Source organism: Prunus mume, linkage group LG3, assembly GCF_029339155.1.
Source record: "Prunus mume cultivar Tortuosa linkage group LG3, ASM2933915v1, whole genome shotgun sequence".
NCBI classification, from domain to species: domain Eukaryota; kingdom Viridiplantae; phylum Streptophyta; class Magnoliopsida; order Rosales; family Rosaceae; genus Prunus; species Prunus mume.
In genome coordinates, this window is record NC_142700.1 from 26,379,185 (window position 1) to 26,405,400 (window position 26,216).

The 26,216-nt window shown below is 37.5% G+C and overlaps 1 protein-coding gene across 1 annotated transcript; it reads right to left on the bottom strand.

Moving 5' to 3' along the window:
- Positions 1–4,540: 4,540 nt before the first annotated feature.
- Positions 4,541–4,951, bottom strand: LOC148919256 (uncharacterized). The gene has a single exon (XM_089048826.1). The coding sequence runs from the start codon at positions 4,949–4,951 to the stop codon at positions 4,541–4,543; it is 411 nt and encodes a 136-aa protein (XP_088904952.1).
- Positions 4,952–26,216: the final 21,265 nt, after the last annotated feature.

Here is a 26,216-nt window from a genome sequence, read left to right on the forward strand (position 1 = left end):
TAATTCCTACATCTGTTACCACCATTCGGAGATCTTTCCAAATTCAACGTGTGTCATTAATTACACCCCCTTATAACATATTAACTTATAAATAGGGGTAGTTTTGGAATCCGAAAAATATAATAAATCAGATTTTAAGTTATATTAGGTAACTTGCTTCATTGGATCATAATCATCGGGTATTATTTGAAAAAATTGGATATTTTAAATAAATAAAAAAAGAAAGGATTGCATGTGATTTAAAATAAATTTTATGGGTCTAAGCTCAATTTACTAAAATAGGTACAAACATGGCAGCTTATGAATAGGGGACTGATTAGGGAAGCTTGCATGCTCGTTGCTCGGCTAGTTGCACATGAAGTGGCGCATGAGCGGGTGAAGGAATTGAGGCACGTCCATGGGCAGGCTTGCCTCGGCACGATACTCCTTGTCCAACTACCCTTCGTGTTCAAGTCGAGTTGAGAGAACTTGGTGGGAGGCACAATCTCTTTGCCTGCGGCTGGCCTCTATCACGTCACTATGGTGCATTTCCTAGAGCACATGATGGTCACTATCTTTTCCCATGCTGTGATCCAACCTATGGTGAAAGGCTGCATAGGCCGAATTTGGGGTACAACCAGCGCCACGGCCATGACCAGCAGTGAGCACCCAAAAGACTTCAGTTGACGGACCTGCTTGGCTTGGTTCGTGGTAATGGACGTAAAGCAAGGTGTCACACCTGCAATGTATAATATAAGGAGCGCGTCGGTCTGAGGTTCAAAACAAAAAGAACCAAGTCACAGCTGGTCTCTCAAACTCAGAACCTAACTTAGGTGCTTAGGCGAGTTTAACCTTCTTGAGCCGGTCGTGTTCCCTAGAACAATCTTCCACAGGAATAGCTAGGACCTCCTTCACCTCCTCCGCGACACATGTTCTAAGTGCAGGACATGCCAACTCTTTGCACGAACAAGCAAGTTGTCAGGAATGGCCTTTGCCAGCATGAAACAACAAAAAGAAAAAGAAAAAAAAAATCAATAGAAAGAAATGTTTACAAAACATCCCTGACCATGTATTTGGCTTTGGGCCGTCGTGGATTTAGTCATCGCGGCGGTTTTGCCTCTCGTCTTCATGCTTCCAACCATGGTTGTTTGGAAGGCTTCGGTGGATTGAAAAATAGGAGGAATGGATTCCTTGAGCACGCATTGAGTATAACTCGTGCTCTCAATGAAAGCACCAATTTGTGTGAGGAAATTTCCTCACGAGAATATTCGGTTGCAAAGATTCCTCTTCCTTCTTCGCCTCATCTTTCTCCCTGCAAAATAGAACAAATGAGAGGGCCACACCTAGGGGGTGTTGGCCAAAGGCCCTCCGATGCCTAAATTAGTTCAATTGAATCGTATAGAAAACAATAGCTAACTAGGGTACGAAGATGTGTTTAGGGTGTAAACCGGGCGGCCGGAGCCTTATGTAAAAGAGAGGGAGAAATGAGGTGGCTAGGGTTTGGGAGGAATTTTCTACAGAGTTTCAGTAGAGATTTCAGACGTACTTCAACCCTTGTGTGTGACTATGCTTTTATAGTAATCTCGGAGGCTAGGGTTTCAGAGGAATAATTCCGTAGATGGAAGAGAATTATTCCTCCCCTTTTTGGAATTGATTTGATTAATTAGGGATTTGATTTATTAGGGTAAATCAAATCCCTAATTGTGGTAGGTATCAAATCAAATCCTAATTCAATTAGGTAATTCCTCATTTAATTGGGAATCGTGGTAATTAATCAAATCAATTCTCAACCTAATTAGGTAACGTTGAATTTAATTGGGTAATCCCCAATTAAATTGAGTAACTCCCAATCAGGTTAATTAATTCCCAATTAGGTTAAATAATCCCCAAATGGAATGAATTATTTGACCTAGGGTTTTGATTTAATTTGGTTACCACAGTAACTTGCTCCAAATAATATCTAGATTATCTATATCAGCCTCACTATAAGGGTCCGTTTGGTATTGAACACCAACTATTTTTAAGATCTAAAAAAATTTAAAATTAAAATAAAAAATAAAAAACTATAGATTACTAAATTAAAATTAACAAGAGAGAGAGAGAGAGTGGAGAGAGAGATTTGGGAGATAGGTAGGTGCAAGAGAGAAGAGAGAGAGAGAGAGAGAGAGAGAGAGAGATGTAAAACAACACTTTTTTGTTTTTAATAATGAGGGTATTTTTGAGGTTTTTTTTTTTTTTTTGGGTTTTTAAAAAGGGAGTTTCACTAAAACACCCAAAATGGAGGTTGAAATTATAAAAAAACCCAACACCCAAAACACTTTATAAACACATCCAAAACCCATCATTACACACACTTAAAACTCATTTATAAACACACTCAAAAAGTTGACTTTGGGGTTGATTTTGGGTGTGTTTCTATGTTTAAATAGTGCTTGGGTTTTTTTATAAATATATGTCTAGGATTGGGTTTATTTATAAATTTGTATTTTAAAAATGGGCCTTCTAAGTGGGTTTTTTTTTTTTGGCTTTAGACTTAAAATTTGTTTTTCAGTTTATAAAATAGGATCCAAGTATAATATCAAAAGGGCCTTGAACAATTAAAAAATACAATTATATTTAAAAATTTAGAATAAATGAAATAACATAAAAACTTAAAATTTGCGTTCTCGTTTATGTACAGTAACTCTCCGTCTTTCTTTTTCTCTCTCATTTGGTGCTTCTTTACGAAGTAGTTGATTTAGGGTTTCGTAATAGTATATTGGAGCGAATCTTGTGCAAACTAATAACTTAGCATGTCGCGAAACTTTTTTTTTCTCTCAAGTGTGTAATTATTTTTAATGGCAAAGCTCGAAACTTGCCTCCACCAAAAGCAATTGCTTCTGCCACAAGGAAGCCCTACAATACCCTATCACTCTCCTTTCCTCACGTTGTCTCTCTTCCATTGAAAACTTTTCGTTGTCCTCTCTCTTTGTCTTTTTCTTGCCACCACCATGAAAAATTCCTTATTGCCATTGCCTCTAGGCCACCTCCGCCAAAATAGATAAGATCCATGCCACTGCCTTCATCTATTGATAACATCTCTCTAAACTTGTTTCCTTTGCTCTGAGCTCTCTTTCCCTACATATTTTTCTTTGTTCGGCGTTGCTGCCATCCACGACCTCCGCATAAAACTCACCATTTAGAGCTAGGAACCTTCTCTATTACTCTCTCCTCGTCCCCAACCTCCACCGGTACCCACCACAACGATATCTCTACTCTCATATATTTCATACTTGAGAAAATGTAAGGAAAGAAAATCTTTATTTTTGTCTGCACTGCTAGCTGATCTGCCTGCTCATTTTGCTCTCTCTGAATTTGCCTTAAGTCAAACTTTGTGAATTTTTGACACAAATGCCTTGACAATCGTTGATATGCCTCCATATTTTCATCTTTAGATGCATATTCCTCATTTGTTTAATTGACTCTAAGTTGGAGTTGCCATACACCTTCAAATGTTTTATCCTTATCAGTTCGACAATCTTCAATCTCGACACCAAGGCTTCATATTCAGCAACATTGTTAGAGGCGGGGAAATCCAGTAGGATAGAGTATTCTAACTTTATCCCTTCTGATGAAGAAAAGACAATCCCAACTCCAGCTCCCGTATGGTTGGATGATCCATCTACATATAACTCCCATTGCGTTTCCTCGCTATGCCCCACTTATGCCTCATCAATCGATTTTTCTTGTATTCCTTCTCTCGAATAACACTTGACAAGAAAGTCAGCAATTACATGTCTCTTTTGAAATGTTCGCGGTTGGTACTTGATATCAAATACTCCTAGCTCAATGGCCCATGTTGTGACTCTTCCTGACAGATTTGGCTTTGATAAGATTGCTTTAATGGGTTGGTTTGTGAGCATTGTAATGGTATGAGCCTCAAAATATTGTTGAAACATCCTCTTAGCTACTACCGGGGCTAAGACCAATTTTTCTGCCTGGTGTATCACTTTGCAATGTCAATCAGGCTATGCTTACATTAAAAACTAGGCTATTGGAGGTAGTTTTCCTCTTGGAATAATGCTTCGCTCATTGCCACTTCGATTATGGCGAGGTACATATACAAAGTTTCTCCAAGCATTGATATAGTTAAGATTGGGGGACTCATGAAAAGATCAACCCTGAATGTGACCATGCGAACACGTCGTTACTAATGATATGCAAACCTCATTTGTCTTTGCTGGTGTGGTGGATGGTTAGGATCCAAATGTAGGTGGTGGCACCCAACACTAGGATCAATTCCCAGTATATCCAAATGTGACCATATGAACACATCAGTATTATTCCTCAATAATTCAACAAGATGCTCTCTTTTGGAATCATATAAGAGGGAACCTTGTTCTGCTCATGGATCCTCTGTTAATTGCTATAATTGTTAACTCGGTTGCTGTTGCGTTTCAACCTTATTCTTGAGGTCGGTCGCTAAACATATTTTGGTTTCAAGTTGATCCCTTCTTATGTCTACAGTACCATGACCATTGCTAGTTAAACACCTCATCACTTGGCACGTAGTTGATGCTTCCTAATCCATTCTATAGATGCAGTCTCTCCTTATGATCACATTGTAGGCACTCGGAGCTTCAATCACCACGAAAGTCACAAAAAGGGTCTTCCCTGTGGTTGCGAAATGTAAGGTCACATCTCCAATTGCTCGCACCTTGGTACCCTCAAATGCGTAGAGTAGTGTAGGGTTGGGCCTATTCCCATTATCGTCCAACTTCATTCTTCTAAAGGTATTCCAAAACATTACCTCAACGCTGCTTCCATTGTTAATCGTGACCTTCTTAACTCTTGAATTTGCAATTTGAAGAGTTATGACATTTGCATTCTTGTGGGGAAATTGGGTTTCTTGGAGGTCTCGTTGTGTAAATGAGAGGATCCCGACCTTCTCTAATGACTTGGGTGATTCTGGTGCTAAGGTAATTCTGCACATATGTCTTACCTTTTCAGCTTATCTTTTCTCGGCTCGGGCTTGAACTAGCGGACCATCTAGCAATTGAGGCTGACTGTAGATATCATTGATTTTCAATAATCCATCTTTAGTGGCGATGTTGCTGGTCATTGGATCAGTTGGGTTCTTTCATTCTGCTTATCCTCTAGTTGGGTCCAATATTACAAAAGCATACCTTTTTTCAATATCACTTCAACTTCATATTAGAGATTTTGATCGTCATTGGTGACATAGCCAAAGTCATTATGGTGTGCTCAAGTTTTGCTTCTGTTCTTGTTTCTCAGTTTGCGTAGTGTCGGAGGCATTCAAAAAATACATTTTCTCTTGTTCTTATGGAAAAGCTTGGCGAAATTAACAGTAAGTTTGGTTGGGAGAGAATTGGTCATGGCGTGGTTGTTGAAACCTCCCTTTGGAAAGTTTGCCCTTGGCCCTCGGTTGAAATTGTTGCGACGATGCGCTTTGATAAAGTAAGTTCTTTGTCTTTGAGTCTAATGATTGGAACAGCTCGAGCTAGCACTTCCATCATGTCTACCAGTGGTTTCTTGACTAAGGACTCACGTAGTGTGAGAATCATAAGTCTCTAAAGTAAACATTTCCTCTGTGACTCGCTTCAGATAATCCTTGAGACTTTCGCTTGCCTTTTACTTTTTGCTGAACAATATTGTAATTGGAAGCTAACAATTAGTTGGTATATATATAGAAGTTGAGGTTAATCTTTATTCCAATGACTCGTATTTGAAGCCCCAAGGGATGAAGAGTATTTAGATGAAGAACAAGGTCTCAATGATGGCAATTTTCAATCCTTATGGGACTTTGCATCTTACTATGAAATAGTCTCCCAAGAACACGCCCATGGAATCACCACCTCTGTTGATTTCAAGATCACCAAAGCCTCTAGTTGGGTCTAATATCATGAAAGCATACCTTTTCAGTATCGCTTTAACTTGATATCAAAGATTCCAACTGTCGTTAGTGGCGTAGCCAAAGTCATTATGGTGTGCACAAGCTTTGTTTCGTTTTCGTTTCTCTGGTGATTAATGTTGGAGGCGTTCATAAAATACATTTTTGTCTTGTTCTTATGGAAAATCTTGACCATACTAACAGTAAGTTTGTTGGGGGAGAATTGGTTCTGGTATGGTTGTGGAAACCTCCCTTTGAAAGATTGCCCTTGGCCCTCAGTTCATCTCATGCAAGTGCTTTGGTGCTGAAACTGTTACGACGGTGCCCTTTGACAGAGCAAGTTCTTTGTCTTCGAGTCTAATGATTGCAGCAACTTGAGCTGACATCTCCCTCATGTCTAGGGGGTGGTTTCTTGACCAATGACTTACACAGTGTGAGGATCATAAGTCTCTGAAGTAAACATTTCCTCCATGGCTCATTTTAGATAATCCTTGAGACTTTTGCTTACCTTTTACTTTGTGTTGAACAATGTTGTAATTGGAAGCTAACAATTAGTTCATATATATATATATATTGAAGTTGGGGTTGATCTTTATTCCAATGACTCCAAGTTTCGTATTTGAAGTCCCAAGCGATGAAGAATATTCGGATGAAGAACAAGGTCTCGATGATGGTAATTTTCAATCCTCATGGGACTTTGCATCTTACTATGAAATAGTCTCCTAAGAACATGCCTATGGAAGCACCACCTCTATTGATTTCAAAATCACCAAAGCCCTGCAGCAAGAACCAATCTCACACCATTAATGGTGTTGATGAAGAAGACGACGGTATTAGAATAGAATTCGAATCCGACCAAAAAGTAACTACTTGACCATCTCTATTAGTTTCTCTTTATTTGAGTATTGAATGTTATTTGATTTTCTTTAATTCAATCAACTAAAAAAGTATTAAAGAATAGTAAATACCATTGGTTGTTGTGGATTTGTTTAGGAAGACTATCAACATCCATAATCTGATGAGGAAAAAGACTAGGAGCAAGGTGAGAATGATGAAAATGATCCTCCTAATGGCAATAATAATAAGACATTGCTTCCAGCTTGCGATAAGTTGGACTGTAATAAGTCTACTCCAATTCAGGTTTAGAATTTTATACCACTAACGATTTTTTTTCTTCTTGTTTCCACTTAATTTTTTTTTTCAATTATTGTATATCCATCTTGACAAAAAATTATAGAACATGTCAACCATCTGGGTTCGACGTCCATGGGGATGGCCAGGGTCAAGGGGCACCTAAGCGGGTAGTGTTATGTCCATAAGTTTAATAGTTATTGATGGAGTGTGATGCATGTTAGATAGATTTCAAAATATGGCATGATTTTGAAACATTTTTAGATTTCCAAAAAAGTGAATGAAATCTGAAGACTCAAATGAAATTGTTATGAAATAAGCTTTAAGTATCCTAAGTACAGGAGATCCCAATTACTTTATGCAACCCAAGATAGAGCCACAATATATCTTAGTAGCCCAGTGTCCTAAGAGATTATTAAATATTGTTGGTCGTTGATTATTTTGGAAAATTATAAACAGCCTAAAGACAAAGAGGAAGGTGATGATGGTTCTCCTCCTAATGTTGCCCATGACAATAATCATCCATTTTTTGCTCCATTGGAGGGAATGTTGTTTCATACAAATTCTTTCATGAAATTGAATTTGTTGCGCCTTTTTGCTCTATTGGAGGGAATGTCGTTTCGTGTGACTACATATCATGTGTTGTACCTTTCCCTGGTTTGTTATGAGAAGGATGATGAAATTATGGAAAAGAATTATAATTGGTCTTTGGGACCCATCATGGCACACATATACTTTTTGGGAGGTGTGTTAGGATGTTAGTCTACGCGTATGACTGGATCAACCGCATGTGCGATGCAAGTCTCGCGTGTGTGCTAAGGAGCAATAGTCCCCCGGCTGGACTGCTCATCCCTAGCCACTTGTATGATGCATGCATGTGGTTGAGAATAAACAATTCCCAAGTTGGATTGTTTTCCCTGGTACATATCTTGATGTGATGCATGTTTGTGTAAATATATGTCTTAAGAATATAAAGGTTTCTAGTATCGATTGGCATATGGATAAAGATGGATTTTATTACATCGTTGACATCGTTTTTTAAAACGGTGGGGTTAGTATGTTCAGATATAATTTATGTTATAAACTTTATTTGTGTCCACTCACAATTTCTTGTTTTATGCCCCCCAGGCTATAGCTCAACTAGATTCATCAGTCCACATCGAGTATTCTGTACAACACACGCCACTACTTGTAGGATATCCGTTTATTTCTTTCGAACTCCTAATACTTCTGTAAACTAAAGTTTTGTAGAAAGCCATGATATTGTACATGTATGGTTGAATTTGAGGCTGGAGACCTATGTTGTTATCAAATGTGCTATAAGTATCCTAAGTAATGGAGATCCCAGTTGCTTTATGGAACCCGAGATAGAGCACAATATATCTTAGTAGACCAGTGTCCTAAGAGATTATTAAATATTGTTGGTTGTTGATTATTTTGGAAAATTATAAGCAACATGAAGACAAAGAGGAAGGTGATGATGGTTATCCTCCTAATGTTGCCGATGACAATAATCATCCATTTTTTGCTCCATTGGAGGAAATGTCGTTTCATGCAAATTCATTCATGAAGTTGAATTTGTCGCACCTTTTTGCTCCATTGGAAGGAATGTGGTTTCATGCAAATTCATTCATGAAGTTGAATTTGTCGCACCTTTTTGCAACATTAGAGGGAATTTCGTTTCATGCATACCATTAGCCTTGGCCAGACATGATATTTGTAGGAGCGTCATTTTTGGTTCCAGAAAGGTAAATTAGTTTGTTAAGATTTCTTTGTACTATATAACTTTAACAAGTGATGTTAGTGATTACGTTATTGGTTGTAGTTGGATCAAAATTGTTTTAGTTCATAACATAGTTGATCTTTCTATTTTGGCTCAATCAGTTAATGCGTTTGTTGTCATTTTTTCCCAGGCGACTGCCTTTATGTTACCAACTTTGGACAGATTGTTGTTTCACCCAAGCGAGTGCCAGCTAGATGGGTCCTTATTTTGACCCCAACCAGGGAACTCGAGCTTCAATAAGGTTAAGATTGTTCCACCATTTCTTACTTTTGACAACTATATTTATGAGAAATACTGCAATCTTTGGACATAAGTATCTTCTAGCAACTAGTCACTAAACTGTAATATAGATGCTCTTCCTCCAACTCTGAAGAAAGAATTTGCACAGCAATTTGATTCAGTATCAAGTGGGAACCATTCCTTTAGTCTCAACGGAATTGCCCAATGTATATATAATTCTAAAGAATCAAATAACCAGCTTATAAATTCTAAGCATGATTTAGGAGTTAACAAAACTGCATATAACATTCTCACGTGTAGTGTGTGAAATAGTCAATACCAATACAACTCACTCAACCCAGATAGGTATATGCAAAATAAAGATTCAACTCCAAATCTCACCCGAAATGTCACTCATAAAGAAAGCACTCAAAATATGAGTTAAGTGTTTCACTCAAGAAAAATAAATGCATGAAACAAAAATCAAACCACATATGCTTGCACTTCATATCACATCTCTACAGGAAAACCATACAACACCAAAGATCTAAAGGTCTTAAGAATTTGCATACAAAATTTGTATTTCAATGGGTGTTTGTGTATAAGTATTTTGATAGGTATTCTGTGCAAAAAAAAAAAGTACTTTGAGACCTTTATGATAATCATAACACGTGATTAGGCTAACTCACATAAGTCATCTTACATATCTTTCTTTGTGTAAGTTGAAGTTGAGAATTCTTTTTTCCATTTTAGAATAATGGTGGACAGCAGTAGCATCAACAACAGAGAATCGATGATGCTGTGACGCTAATCCCTCGACTTGCTACTCAGATTGATGTCAATTTAAACTTCAGGAGGTTGTTTTCGTTTATTTTTAATTTTTAACTGAACATTTATTATTTTGATTTTCAATTGTAACATAATGGCTGCAGGATACACGAATTTGACATTTTCGAGGAGCATGAAATTTTCAAGCTCTTAAGGATTCCCATATTCCATGCTTGGAAAGTTCCTCCACCCGAGGTTTGTACATTTATTTCTCTCACCTCACATAGCATCAATAAAGTAGAATTCCTGCATTTTTAAGCGTACTGTTTGTTTGACCTCTCATAACACAGATGTTGATTACATGATGACATAATTGATGTACCTTAATCTTAACTAGGGTGGCCATACAAATGGGTCAAATTCAAGCATCTTTGAAACTGGAAAGGAAAAAAAAGGGGACCGCCAAGAACTTGAGGTGTTACAAAAGGCTGCACAAGTGCCTTTGGCCGAAAGCACTCTCGTTTCTCCAGAAGAAAGTGAGTACTAATACTATATGAGAGTGGGATTTTGTTTGTAGTTCATTTGTAAACTTGTTACGTCTCATGCATTTAGTTATTGTTTAAAAGTATTTTGATATACAAATGTTTCTCTAATTTCCAATTGTATTTAGAGAAAATGATTGAGAAGAAGTGCACAGCTGCAAAGTTCACCCGGTATGGATACGTTGAACTGCTAGAGGCCCTTTCCAAAGAGGAGCATGGATTGTGTGTTTTCTATTGGAATGGATACTTTAATTCCATGTGTAAGGTCAGTCAATAATGGGTGATAAAAGCTGATATTAAAACACAACACTTTTATCTTCATTCTTTTCTTTATGTAGAAATTCCAGGAACACTTGTATATCTCATTTAATATGTTGCATTGCAGAAGAATGACGAGCTCTATGTTTTGGCTACAAATGAGGATGAGCCTCTCTTGGGATGGAAAAAGCTGGATGAGGTACAAATTTACCTTATGCGATAGTGCTTGAACACTTTGTAGGTCAATACCTAAACTCTGTGTCACTTTCTTATGCTTTTTCAGTGCAGTAATAGTTAATCACTTTCACTTAAACTATTTCATTACATTTTGTCACTTTCTCTGGTTTTTCTATTTGCAGATAAAGTTGTTCTTAAAGTCGAGTATTAGGCAGCCTGAGATCTCAGTAGCAGTTGTTTCTCTGGACGAGTTAGATTTGACATGTTTGAAGGATGCCATGCTTTGCGGAGAATTGAAGGATGAAATGGAACCGTTTAAAATGGAATTGGACATAATGGATAAGGAAAGTCTAGGCGATGTAATTGACTCAATCGGGCAGGGGTTTCATTATGATCTGATTGTGATGAATTATAGCTTCGTGAAAGAAGAAATTGCTAGAGACAAGATAAGGAATAATTTTTTGAATTTATGACCACTTTAGTTTATTACTATCTTCACTATACGGACTCTAATGTTCTCTAGTTGTTATTTATGATATATGACAGAAATGGGTGGAAAGCTTTGGAAAAGAAGGATTCATTGGGAAGATGGCGACCCTTGTTTGGCCTGGAGATGTGCCTGAGGATGAATTTGACTTGTTGGTCGTCACCGATAGGTATATTGGTGTAGATGACGAAAATGAAGGACTGACGCTGGTTCGATCCGATTGTATTGACGAGCCTGATGAATTTGCAGATATATTTGCTGCATTGATCAAGCAGGCAATCTGGAATCGTGTTGTGTGGGGGGGCGTATGTTAAATACTTAAAAACAATATGGTGTGTTTGTAATGTTTTTTGATATGTTGAAACTCTTAATTTAGAAAGGAAGTTTAGATCTTTTTTATTATAACCAACAAGTATGTAATATCTCCTAGTGTTAGTCAATCTGTGCTTCTATTACATGCACGTTTTATATAACCAAAAGACTTATCTGTTTCTTATCTAGTTTGTTGGGTTAATCAGTTTCCTCAACTTTGGCCTCTACTTTCTAATCAGATTAATTGGCATTTGGCAGTTTTACTTATTGGCAACTTTAACAACATTTTGGCGCATACTTAACGTATTGGTGGTGCTTCTATCTTGTTGGTTTCAACAATTTATTAATAATAATGTTTACACCATAATCAACCGAGCATATCCAGCCTCAAAACGACTAGCACCAAGGCAGACACGCATTCTCCCCTGCCGAAGGAAGACACTCTTCCGAGGTGCCAAGCACTGCCGAAGCTCCCTGCCGAATCTCTCAAACTGCCGAATCTAATCTCCAGGACACGTGTCACCATCACGGCGACTTGCACAAAGTCCCACATCGAAATTCTACACAAACCTCCCACTTTCACCTCCTTATAAATAGGGAATAGTATCCATGTGAAAGGGGGACTTCTCTCCACTTAGAAGAGGATCCGGGTCTCAGAGCTAGATCCTTGGGATAGGGACTCTCTCTTGTGGATCCCAGGACTGACTTGGGCATCTCACTTGTTGTCTTTGTTTTGGGTCCAACCCCATGTACAAATGTAATCGTACATTATCATAATGATAACATACTTCTTCGTGAACGTAGCCCATTCATTAAGGGTGAACCACATATATCTTATCTTCTTTACATTTATCGCTTGCCCAAACCCTCATGCACATACCGAAGGTCCATACCTTCTCCACTACTGAAGACAATCCACATCGACCTAAGTTGACCTCCTGAAATAAGCATCAACAAATAATGGTCTTCGAGAGGAGAGCTTCCTACTAAAGTAAAGGGTCTTAATTTCTTCACTTGGCATGGTAATCAAAAAACTCTGGAGTGCGGGCAAAATTGGATCCTCCTCCTTTTTATCCAAGAATATCAATTTCGTTTTCAGCTTGACATTTTCCAGTCTCAATGAAATTAATATGTTCCTTCCTTACAATATGTTACTCATATTTTGGAATAAGATAATTTTTATTTGACATATCTTTTTACACGTCAAGAAATTGATTTAGCTGTTCAATAAATTGGGGCTCTTAAAGCACCAAGATCCCATGGTTTCCATACTATTATTATTATTTTTTTTATAAATAAAAGTAAAAGAAAATGTTGGCGTATAATCATTTACATTTTTATAATATTCTATTTGGCCATAAAACTTTATCCACTTTCCCTAAAAGTAATTTTAAAAATTCTCATATGGCTATTAAATTAGATATGAAAAAAAGCTTATGATGATGGAGTTTACCAAAAAAAAAAAGAACTTATGATAGGATTAATTAACATAATTTATTTCTATGTTTACAAAAGTTTGTATTTTTCTACTACTTGGATTCAATGGATTAAAAGAGGAAAGATGTTGGACTTGGATTCAATCTTCTTATATTATTTGTTGGGTTTATCAGTATCCTATGAGGCATTTACAGAATCAGATTTGGCAAGTACCAGTTCTAATTATAGGTGATTTCAATAATATATTATTGAACAAGAAGCTCTCATTGATGATTTCAATGCTATTCTTGAACAAGAAGCTTTGTTCTAGTAGCAAACGTCCACGATCAAGTGGTTGCAGGAGGGCGATAGAAATACAAAATTATTCCATATGACTCCTTTGATTGAAAGAAGAAGAAATAAAATTGAGAGGTTAAAAGATGACGGGAATTTGGGTGTGGAGATGCTAATGGTATTAAAGCTCTAGTTGTACAGTTCTTTTCAAGTTTGTTCTCTCGTAACTCTGCTAGTCTTGATGATGTGGCTCTCCCTAATTTTTTTCCTCAATTTAATGTTGTTGATCTATACTCTCTGAGCAAGAATGTTGAGTTTAGTGAGGTCAAAGACAGCCTCTTCAATATTGGTGGCCTTAAAGCCCCTAGAGTGGATCGTTTCCCTGCCTGTTTTTATCAAAACCAATGGAAAACATGTGCTAATGATATCTTTGAGCTAGTTTCTAAAGCTTTTCAAGATTATAGTGTTCCTCAGAGGCTCAACTCTACTTCGATTACTCTGGTTCCCAAAGTGAATAGTCCTCAGACTATGGGGCAGCTTAGGCCCATTAGCCTCTATCGTACCTTGTACAAGGTTATCTCTAAAATCTTGGTTGCTAGATTAAGGCATATCCTTCCTACTTTAATCAGCCCCAACCCAGTTAGCTTTGTCTTAGGCAAGCAAATTGTTGATGAAATTCTTATTTCCCAAGAACTTATGCACAAGTTTAGACTTTCTAAAGGCAGAAAAGGGTTCCTTGCTTGGAAGATTGATCTACCCAAAGCTTATGATAGGCTTAATTGGAGATTTATTGCTTATGTTATGGGTGAAGTAGGTCTGCCTGCTAATATCATCAAGTTAATCATGAGTTGCATCTCTACTGTGAGCTACCAGGTCCTCCCAAGTCTAGGCCTGTTGTTTCTCATATTTTCTTCACTGACGACTTAATTATTTTCTCTAAAGTTAGCTCTAAGCAAGCCAAGGTGTTGAAGTCCTGCTTGGGTATAGCTTCTCGGCAGACTGTCAACTACAACAAATCATCTATTTACTGCTCCCCAAATGTGTGCAAGGAGACTTCTCCAGAGGTAAGTTCTATACATGGCTCTCCTTTAACTGAGAACTTGGGTACCTATCTTGGCATAATAACCAAGATATTGACAGTAGGATCTGGGCTAAATTAGATAGAGCTTTCTATAATCATAATATACCACATTTGGAACTCTAGGGTTTTTGGACATCTCAAGCATAAAAAAGCTCACTTATTGGCTAGACTGAACAACATCCATAAAGCTCTCTGTTAGGGTCCCAATACCTTTCTCAGTAACCTCAAGGTACGTCTCATAGATGATTTCAATGCTATTCTTGAACAAGAAGTGTTGTTCTGGTAGAAAGGTCCAGGCTCAAGCGTACGAAACCTGACCATCCTCGAGCCCAAGGAAGTGAAAGAATCTAGGCCAAGAGGAGGTTCCTTCCTTGGCCGATCAATCGTTTGGTCAAAAGTTATAAGCGCAACACATCCATCTATTCACATTCCATTCAAGCCCAAATTCAGGGCTTGGTGGTGGCATGCCCCACATCCAAAAGAAGGACCAAAAGTTCCTTTTGTTGGCCGCCCCGACCGAAGAGAGGGAAACAATAACCTAGAACTTAAAATCAAAATCAAAATTAATAAGAAGAGATGGAAACATAAAATGAAAGGCATATATTTTTCCATGATGGAGATTTCAAATCAACCGATTCTTGAGTATTCTTAGAATTTTTCTCCAACTGGATTTCTTCCAATTGAACTCAGTGAAACCCTATTTTGGGTTTATATCTGTTTGTAGGTGTGTTTGAGGAGTGGGAAAAATGCTTACGTCATTTGAAACCCCGAGTGTTGGATGAAGGGGAGCTCTCCCAAGTTACAGTATTTACGCTCTTAAAGCTGTGTTTATGTTTGTATTTTCTATTTGAATTCTAAGAAGAGTGAAGGAAGATGTGAGAAAATGGACTTCGAAATTTGTTTTTACAAGGATGCTTCTGTGATCTGTTTTTAATCCTAAACTTTCTTTGCAACTATATTTTTCTCAGCTTTTAACTTTTGGGTCTAATCATAGTCTAAAATATCGATAATATCGGAAAATATTGATTTCGATAATTTCACTCACACTTCAGCAATATTTTGTCAAAATATCGCTATAATATCGAAAATATTGATGTAATGAAAAAAAACACAAGCAAAAGGGATTCAAACCCCTGCCATTTCACTCCTCCAACGCCTTAACCACCATGTTGCTTATGTTTTTGTGATAATATACTAAAATATGTACATTTATATTGTTTTGTTTTGAATTGTTTTTGCAAGAATCAGATTTTCACATGAGAATGTGAGTCTTTGACCTTTCCTTTTAGGATGGAATCAAGGGGCTCATGGAAAGAATCTAAGACCCAATCTTCAAATGATTTTGCTTATAGACAACGTCAACCAATCTCAGATCCATAAGGGTGACATGTTAACAATTACATTTAAAACTATTTTGAGGATTTATCATTTGATGACTACTCTTCACAATACACTTACTCTACACATAGAGATGATGAAGATAGTGAAAATTTTGATTTCTTTTCCCCACTTAAATGGTATTGCAGGAACTTTCTTTGCAACTATATTCAAATTTAGAGTCTGTGGTCATGTGTTTGTGTAATTGTTGTGCGAAAGAAATGGTCAAAAACACACACAGAGATGAGAGATCAAATAATGAATTGATCTCTACTATAATTTTGTTTTGCTTTTGCTCTGCTTCTTCTTGGCAAAGAGATGAGAGATCAAATGATGATAGAGTGGGTGAGGGTTGGTGCGGCTAGGGAGGGGAGGGGATGGGCATGGATGGGAGGCAAGGATTGTGGCTTCTAAGGGAGTGATTGGGTGTTGGGTAGGGTTTTTTCTGATTTATTTTTAATTATTTGAATATTTAATTATATGTTTATTGATGTGGAGGTGGGCTCCAGTTGCCATGTCACTCACTCAATTGGTGTAATGATTTATGTGTATGAAATTACAAAAATACCCTTGTCACGTCATCAAAGTGAACAGACTTTTGAATGGAGTTGACAGCATGGGGCAAAATGAGTCACCAAACCACAATCAAGTGGGATAAGTGGGCTACTTTAAGTTTGAGGGGGCAATGTGAGATTTGACTGTAATTTCAGGGGGCATTGGTGTAAATAAGCCTAAAAAAAAATCATTTCTAGAGAAAATGATAAGTAGTACATCGTTTTTTGTTCTTATAATATTACTTATGTTGTTTATTTATATCATTATAATTATAATTATAAGTTATATACCATTAAAATTAGGCTTAAATGCTACAGTGCCCCTTGAAACATTGGTCTTCTCACTTTACCCCTTGAAAGTTAAAGTGACCCACTTTGTCCCCTTGACCAAGGTTTGATGTTCCACATTGCCCCTACCGTTAACTCCATCCAAAAATCCGTTAAGTTTGATGACGTGGCAGGGTTTTTTAGTAATTTTGTGCACATAGGTTTTTTAATTACTTAAAAAACATTAAAATAAAATAGATTTTAGAAGGGGCAACAAAAAAAAAAAAAAACCCCAACCCATCCCTTCTCCCCAATCGAACCAAGTCCTCCTCTTCCTTCTCTGTCCTTGTAACCCCCACACACAAACCCAAAGCTCCCCCAACCTGCAACCCACCTTTCTCCCTATGCAGAACTTGGAAAGCCATCACCCCACTGCAACCCATCCCTCCTGCAGAACCAGAACCTATTCCTCCACCACCCTCCCGTGCAGAACCTAAAACCCATCGCCCCTTCCCTGTTATCTCCTAAGCGTAACCCAAAACCCACCCCTTGGCAAAAATCAAAACAACAACCCTCCCTCTGTTTTTTCTACCCCACTCCCACACAACGCCAACCCCATACCCATTAATCAGCTTTCAAGTTTCATGCTTCCCATCCCAAAACAACGAAGAGAGAGAGAGAGAGAGAGAGAGAGAGAGAGAGAGAGAGAGAGAGAGAGAGAGAGAGAGTTGGGCTGCCAATTATCTCCATCTAGAAGAATAGAGTTATTTTGGAAACAACATTTTTGTTATTCCCAGAAAAATAGCAAAGAGCCCCTCTTTGGTACATTCATGTATATATTGAAATGTGTTTGCTACAGTTGTTCTTTGACAGGATAATCCCTTCACTGTTGATATTCTCTCAGCTTGCAATCTTGTGAACTATTTTGGGAAAATGGTTCTTGGGGGTTCTGGTGTTGGCCAGATCACTGTGTATCAAGAAGGTTAGTTTAAGATATGAGAGAGAGAGAGAGAGAGATATCAATTTTTTTAAGTTTTAAATTTTATGTTTGTATTTTAATTTTTAAAAGTAATTAATTTTTTATTAATTTTTTTATCCATGATGGAGGTGGGCTCCACTTTGACACATTACCCACTCAAATTTATGAATAAAAAACTTAGGTGCACAAAATTACTACAACACCCCTGCCACGTCATCAAACTTAACAGATTTTTGGATGGAATTGACGGTAGGGGGCACTGTGAAACATCAAACCTTGGTAAAGGGGGCAAAGTGGGTCACTTTAACTTCCAAGGGGTAAAGTGAGAATTGACCAATGTTTCAATGTTTACTGTAGCAATTAAGCCTCAAATTATAATATTGCTTATAATATTTGATTTGGGTAATTATTTTGTAGAATATCTACCATACATATTTTCACTATCTTTATTTTCTGAAATTGTTTTCTAATTTGGTGCCTTAATTCACCTTCATAAAATACATCTTGCAATTTTGAATGGAAAAAATATTGATTTGAAGATTACTTATTCTTTCAAAGAATATGGTGCTTTCATTCTTAATCAAAGTAGTTTGTCCTACATGTTATATATATGTGTAAAGAGTTTTAGATTCTGAACTAAACCTTGTCTCCGAGGTACTCCAATGAATTTACTTATCTTATATATGATATTTCATGTATAAATGATTTTATAATTAAAAGTTTAAATGAAGATATTTTAAAATTTTAAAAAATACATACATATATACATAGAATACAACTATATTTATATAATAAAAAATACATACATACACGAAGTATAGTTTAAAACGATAAAAAATATAGTCTTAAAATTATATACTAATACCTATACACTAGGCCTGTAAAATGGGCCGGGCCGGACCAGAAGTGAGCCCAGGCCTCATCTCATCACGAGCTTCGTCGGGCTTAAAAATTAAATGGGCCGAGCTGGGCTCATATTAAATAAGTTAAGCTCAGGCCCTACCCATAGGCCTACAATATTCGAGCTAATTTTCGAGCCTAACGAGCTGTTCTCGAGCCTCATCGAATGAAATGACATATTTTGTGTAAATAAAAAATAAAAAATGGAGACGTTTGGGAGGGACATCAATGTGAGGATAACATGGTCTCCCAAGTTCCAAGACCTCTGTAGCTGCGCATAAGTTTTAATATTTTAAGCAAATTAATCCACACAAAAATATGCTTTGCTATTTTCGTAATGGTTGTACTTTTCCAACAAAAATTCGTAAAGCAACCTAGATATTAGGATTGTGATTGCCTCTTTTTTATGAGTGATGATGGGGTTCAATTTGTTAAGATCAAATATAGATGTCAGATTATGGACCAAAGAATTAAAATAATATAGATGGCCGACAATGACTTTCATTATAATCAGGTTGGGCCGGGTTTTTATAAGGCTTAAAAATATAGCCCAAGTCCAACCCATTAGACCTCGGGTCAGGCCAAGCCCACCCATTACTTTGGGCAGAGTAAGGACATAATTAAAAAAATCGGGTCGGGTTAAGGCTAGCCCGTCGGGCCTAGGCTTTATTTACAGGCCTACTATACACTATAAATAATGCTTAGAAACTCGGAATTATATAGGAAAAAAATTGGAAATATCGGATCATAATGTCAAAGAACTTCGAAATTTTTCGGATAAGAATTTTCGGAATTTATTGGAAATATCGGATTTGGCTTTTTCAAATATTGGAATTATCGGAGTAGGATTGTTTTGGAAATTTTCGGACCGGAATCGGATTTTCCAATCCAACTTACACCCCTACCTCTAGTTCGCCATACCAAATTTTTAGAGGATGAAGAAGGATACAACCAATAGAGTGGAGAAGCTAGAGTCCTTCTCTTGGTGATCGATTTTAGCAAAGGTTTTGGAGAGGATTTCTCCCTTTTCTAAACACCACAACCCAATCTCTTAGGAGGCTCAAATCCTAAAGAGAAATGGTCTAAAATGTGGCTTATAAAGCCAACACATAGGTGAGGAAATCTCCCCACCAATATGGACAGCCAAATGGGTCTATGGGCTCTCTATTGGGCTAATTTAACTTGTATTGTCATACAACACTTGCTCCTAGGCCCATTGAGTCCCTGGGCTAGTTTGCCCTTTGGCCCAAAATGCCTTTAAAGCCCAAATCGAGTCCAACCGTCAAACTAACTTCACAATTAACATTTTAATTATAATTTGTGACTTAACCATTAAGTCATATCCTTAGTGCAAATAGTTTGACTTAGTCAACCATTTTGGTCAAACATGTTGACTCTAACTTTGACCGTTGCCTTTTACCATTGACTTTGACCATAGACTTTCAACCTCTTATCTTCTTCATTTGTTTCTCAAGTTTCTTCTTCATTTGTTCCTCTAAATACATTTTTTGGTGTCCGATCCATAGGTTCCTTTTAGTGAGGTAGTGGGTTGTCTCAACTCATCTAAGTTGATTGTGAATTAAATCTCATTTAATTCTTCCTGTTAGTGAAGGCATAATTGAATCTTATAGGACTTCCACAAGCCATGGTTGATGCCGAGTAGCATGTCACGGCTACCCAAGCTACTCAGAAAAGGTGAAGAACTTATTCAAGTTGGAATTGACGTGCAATTGAGTTCGTCTCTATTATAGTGCTCCTAATTCGTTTTATCAAGGTATGGATACTTCTGTCGAAACCCTAATATCCACTTATATGATTACATTGGTTATGTTTCGAAACTTATTTTCTAATCATATCCAATACTTTGCAAAGATTTATGAATTATATCTTTGGAGCATTTCTCTCTCCTTACTAAGAGCAGAGATCCCTTCTTGTACATTCACTTGCCTGTGTGAGCTTGTAGAGAATCCTGAAAATCACCTTTGAGTTAATTTTTCTTTCAATGGTCGTATAAATATATTAAAGACAAACAACTTGTCCACGAGGCAACTATGATGTCTTAGGTCTGAGGACTAGTTTGCACTATTGCAACTTATGAGTTCTAGTTTGATGTGTGAATAAGACTTCCATCCTATAACTTGTGGTTTGATCGTGTTTAGTGTACTTGTCCCTTTAAGCACCTACACGTAATGATTTGAGACTAATCATTCTCCCAATTGAGCAGATATAGTATGTACCAGCCTTTGTCCTATACTAGCCTTTGTCAATGATTAATGCCCAATTGATAATCCTACAACCGGGAACGTTTAGGAAATGATGTGGAAGTATGAGAGACATCCTTATATCCAATCTCATTGTGTAGGTCTCATACGATTTCATATTCCGAGGACTTGTGGTTTTACTATTATGATAATAGACCAAATATGATGTTTGAAAACAATGATCTTTCCTATTAGTAATGGAGAAATATCCAGAAAGTAACATCACAGGTTTGGCTTTATTGCATATTTCTAATACAACATGCATATACTCCATTCCTAATTGTCGTTTCAAATACACATAACAGTTACTCCTATTTTTTGCTTAAAGGAGAATCACTATGTCAGGAATTTGGAGCCTCACTTGCTCCTTAAGACTCGAAACTGTCAAAGCACTCCTTATTCCTTAACAGTTCCACACAATGATCCCCATGGCGATGCAGAGAGCCGTTAAGGCCGGTCTCCTCCGTCTGGTCCAATTCATCAATAAAAGACAGTCCCATGCAATTACAATCATCCACAAACATGACAAACCATATAAAGCCAGAAGTAGTAGAGACGGGTGAAGGACCCCAGACATTAGAAGGAATAAAAACAAAAGGAATGGTACACAATCCATTATCAAAGCCACCCATCTTTCGAGAAAACCCAATTTGTTAAGCATCGCCTGTAGGAAGCCCCACTCAACTCGGTCATATGCTTTTGACATATCAAGTTTCAAAACCGTCTTCTTCAATTTACTTCGACCCCGACTCTTGATAGCATGAATGCTCTCAAATGCAGCAATAATATTATTTGTAATCAATCTAGATGGAACAAAAGCACTTTGAAACTTCAAGATTATCACCGGCAGCAAAAACTTCATTATGTTAACCATTGATTTGGAGATAATTTTATACAGCACAGAGCACAGACTAATTAGGTGGAACTCTGTAACTCTTGTCGATTGAAATACGTTTGGTATAAGTGTAATCAGAGTGTGATTGATGTCTTTAAAACTAGCCCCACCATTTAAAACATTGAGGCATAAAGCCACCACCTCATCTCCCATCAAATCCCAGTATTTTTTTATATAAAACAATGCCGGTATCCCATCAATCCCCATATATTTTTTCGAGAACATCTGACCTAGAGTGGACTCAATTTCTTCCCTTGTGAAAAGAAACAAAGTTGCCTCTGCTGCTCTCAAGAAACCACAGTCCTTACAGCCTCTAAAATTTCACCATAAGAATTACTACCATTTGACGTGAACAAAGTTTGAAAATACTTGCAGAAGATGGAGCCAACATCCTCACGAGATGTACACCACTACCCCTGCTCATTGAAAGTCCCCTTTAGTCTATTTTATCTACCTCGATACTTAGCTTGCTCATGAAAGTATCTTGTGTTTTTGTCTCCAAATTTGAGCCAAGAGACCCTTGACCGATGTCGCCATAAAAGTTCCTCGTGCTCCATCAAAGTATCAATTTCACTTTTGAGGCCCATTGAATTTGTAATGTGGCTGAGTTTGATTCTCTTCCCAGTGTTGAATCCAACTGACTCTGTAACCGCTTAATCTTTGCCAAAAATATTACCCACTGTTTCTCTATTCCAATTTTGAAGGGAAGATTGACAGGCCTTTAATTTATCCACATCTCCTCAAAAAAGAATCGTTTCACCCATCATTGTCTGGTTTGGGGGATAAAACATGTAAGCAAAGGTAGATGATCCAACACATGAGAGTTTACATGCAAAGTGAATATCTTCAGGCATGCTACATCATATCTACATTTTCCAACAGCCTATCTAAACAGAGTTGTATATTAACGTCACCATGCCGTCTATTGTTCCAAGTAAACTTATAACCTTTGAACTAGAGTGACAAAAGCCCACAGTCCTCAACAGCAGCCCCAAAATCACGCAGTTGTGACATAGGTCTAAATCTCCTCCATTTATACTCACTGGCAGTTAAAATTTCATTAAAATCTTCCCCCACCAACCAAGGTCCAACAACATCCCCTACAATACGCTGCAACAAGTCCCAGGAATATTTGCACAAATTTGTCTTTATGTTACCATAGAAGCCAGTAAAACAGAAAGTGGTATTCACCAATCCCCCCATTATTGCATCAATATGACCTTGTGAAAAGGACCTGATAGTGACCTTGGACATTGTGTTGCCACAACAAAACTAAACCTCATGCCATTCCATTACAAAAACCTCTTGAGAAACCCAACTTTCGGAGCACCAATTCCATTTGACATTCAATCTTCTTTGTCTCCATTAAGAAAATTAAACGGGGCTTTTTCTCTCTGAGCAAAAATCTCAGAGCTCATGGATTACGTAAACCACTAACATTCCACACTAGGATCGTCATTTCTTGTGATGGGCCCATAAATCGAGACCCATCACGGATTTTCCAGCTGGGCTGGTAGTAACTGTAGATTCTACAACTCCCTATTGCTTATTAAGAACTCCCTTGATTTGACTTCCTCGAGGTCGAGCATTGCCCACTATGAAACCCATACTTCTCCTTTTGTACATTTTCCTTCCAGAGATGGATGCCCATGTGAATTGATAACTTGAGTTTCGCCTCCTAAATCACACTATTTTTTCAACCATGGTGCCCTCCACTTTTCTCCCCCAACAAGGAATAGGCAACCATGATTGGCACGTCATGAAAGCCAGTTCATAATATCCGTCGCATTAGGGGCAACCATCACTCATTATTTCTTGATATTTTGCTATATTGGTGAGACTTCTGACGCAAGGTCTATGTTTACACTAGTCCTAACGTCTAGCGACTCTTGTATGTTGTCTGGGCTTGGCCTCACAACACCAATAATTTGATTGCGTGGGACTCGAAGAGGATTTTGAGTTGAGGTACTCCTTCCTAGCCCATAAGCCTTCCCTTGTAAACCATTTGCAGTACAAATGCTAAACACATCTTTCATCATCATTGTCCACCTCCTGTATTGTCTCGCAATACACAATTTGACCCAACAAAGTCTAATCTTCCATAGAACAGACAGACGCAGCATTATGCAACGCTTAAATGGTTCAAAGATCTTTAGCCCCACTCAAATTCTTAGAAAACTCCCCAAGCAGTCCTCGTTTAAGCCACGGTCCACTTGAACAAAGTTACCAAAAAAATTTCTTAATCTTTCCCCCATTGCTGGTGTCAAAAATATGGGAGGAATATGTCGAACCCAAATCCAAATTTTTTGGAATTCCAATGAAATCAACAAGGGGTCGACACTTCCATCAAACCTGTTAACTGCAGCACCGCCCTATCAAAAGTCCAGGGTGACCATTGCAGAACCTTCCACCGATCCAAATCAGTTTTGAAAGAGAACAAAAACCACAAAGAATCATCAAGTTGGACCGCCGTAAAAACCTCCTTGGTGTGCCAAATCTTCTTCACGGTACATATAAACGACTCCTTATGAATCAATTTGGACGTAAGAAGTTTCCCCACCAGAAGGAATCGATCACCTTTGCTCGAGTTCCTCAATTCCAACAACCTCGAACTTCAGCATCAGAGATTGCCAGAGTCATCTCATTTGCCATGTCCAAACACCGACTGCCGACTACAGAATCACAAAGACACCAAGTCTAAAGCCTCCTAGCCGTGCCTTCCCTCTCACTCGTAGACTACGAAGCTCTTCTTTTTAGTCACTGTGCGCCGCAATCCAATATAGTATGCAAACCCTAGTAGCCGCCATAGATTCTTTCTAAAACCCTAACCTAGAAGGAAGGGACACGTAAATAGCTTTTATGAACTTAGCCATCTGTAGTACCTTAATAATGAGACAACCATTCAATTTATTATCCAATGTGGATACTATTTACGTACATATGATGGTAGGTATATACCTACCATATATTTGTACACAACGGATCTGTATTGAATAGTAGTCTTTCATTCATCTTGCCAAAATTGTTCAGATATCTTCTCTTATTTTGCTTCAGGTATATCTTCTCTTAAATTTCATATATATAGTAACCTACTCAAGAGGCACATCAAATAATTAATTATCTGATGTGGAGACTACATATCGTATATTGATACGAATCCTAGACCTATCCTAAATTTTGAACCATGTACTGTTACTGGATGGCTATGAAACTAATTCATAATGACCAGAGGTTGTGTTAGGGCTATAAGAAATTAAATTCCTCCTATTTTGTTTTTTTTTTTCTTTCCACTTTGTAGATGTTAGGAACAATTTTGTAGTGTAAGAATCTCAAATTATTCTCTACAATGTACTTTGCAAAATGTAAAGAAGGCTCAGTTGATAAAAATCTATGAGGACCTTAGTGCTAAAATATGAATATGGTTTGAATACTTTAGGTTAATTGTATTATTCTCCACAAGGAGGTATATATTGGAGTTTACAAGGGTGCTTTACAAGGAAATAGATACAATTATACAAGGATGTGTCAACTATATGAAATAAGGAAGTAAATCACCTAATTAACTTAAGAAATAAATCTCCTTGATTTAGTAGGTTAACTCAAGTCAAACACTCCTCCTCAAGTTGGAGCATACATGTCACCTGTGCCCAACTTGGTAAGTGAGTCATAAAACACTCGTCTACAGACATCATTTGTCAAAACATCCGCTAACTGATCTTCTGATTTTACAAAGGGTAGGCAGATGATATTGTTCTCAATTTTTTCTTTGATAAAATGTCTATCCACCTCAACATGTTTTGTTCAATCATGTTGAACTAGATTATGGGCAATATTGATTGTTGACTTATTATCACAGTGTAACTGCATGGGCTTCTCTCGTTTAAAACCCAATTCTATCAAGAGTCATCTGATCTACATTAATTCATAAACTCCTTGAGCCATACCTTGATACTCTGTTTCTGCAATAGACCAAGCAACCACATTGTATTTTTTTACTTCACCAAGTGACTAGGTTACCTCCAACGAATGTAAAGTAACCCGATGTAGAGCATCTATCTATAATGAAACCAGCCCAATCAGCATCTGTATATCCAACAACTTCAAGATTTCCATTCTTTGAGAACATTAATCCCTTTCCAGGGGCTAACTTTAAGTATCTTAATATCTGATCAACTGCATTCCTAAGAGAAACAATGGGTGAATGCATAAACTGACTAACCACACTCACAACATACACAATATCTAGTCTTGTGTATGCCGAATATATCAACCTTCCAAAAAGGCGCCGGTATTGTTCCTTATTGGTTAGCAAACGGTCTGTGTCTTTATACAACTTGTGATTCATCTTAATGGGAGTGTCAGCAGGCTTACATCCTAGCATTTCTATTTCAATGAGTAGATCCATCACATACTCTTTGAGACAGAAAAATACCAATTTTTGATATTACTACTTCAATTCTGATGAAGTATTTCAGAGCACCTAAATCCTTCTCAAATTCCTATGTCGTTCCCATTTACGACCATGTCATCCACATAAATAATTAATGCAGTGATTTTTCCTCCATCACACTTCAAGAATAGGGTGTGGTCAGAATTACTTTGAGTGTATCCAAAATTCTTCATGGACTTAGTAAATCTTCCAAACA

What these genes read in the sequence shown, in the direction of transcription:
- LOC148919256 (XM_089048826.1), bottom strand. Translation starts at nt 4,951, where the DNA reads ATGTGCAGAATTACCTTAGCACCAGAATCACCCAAGTCATTAGAGAAG.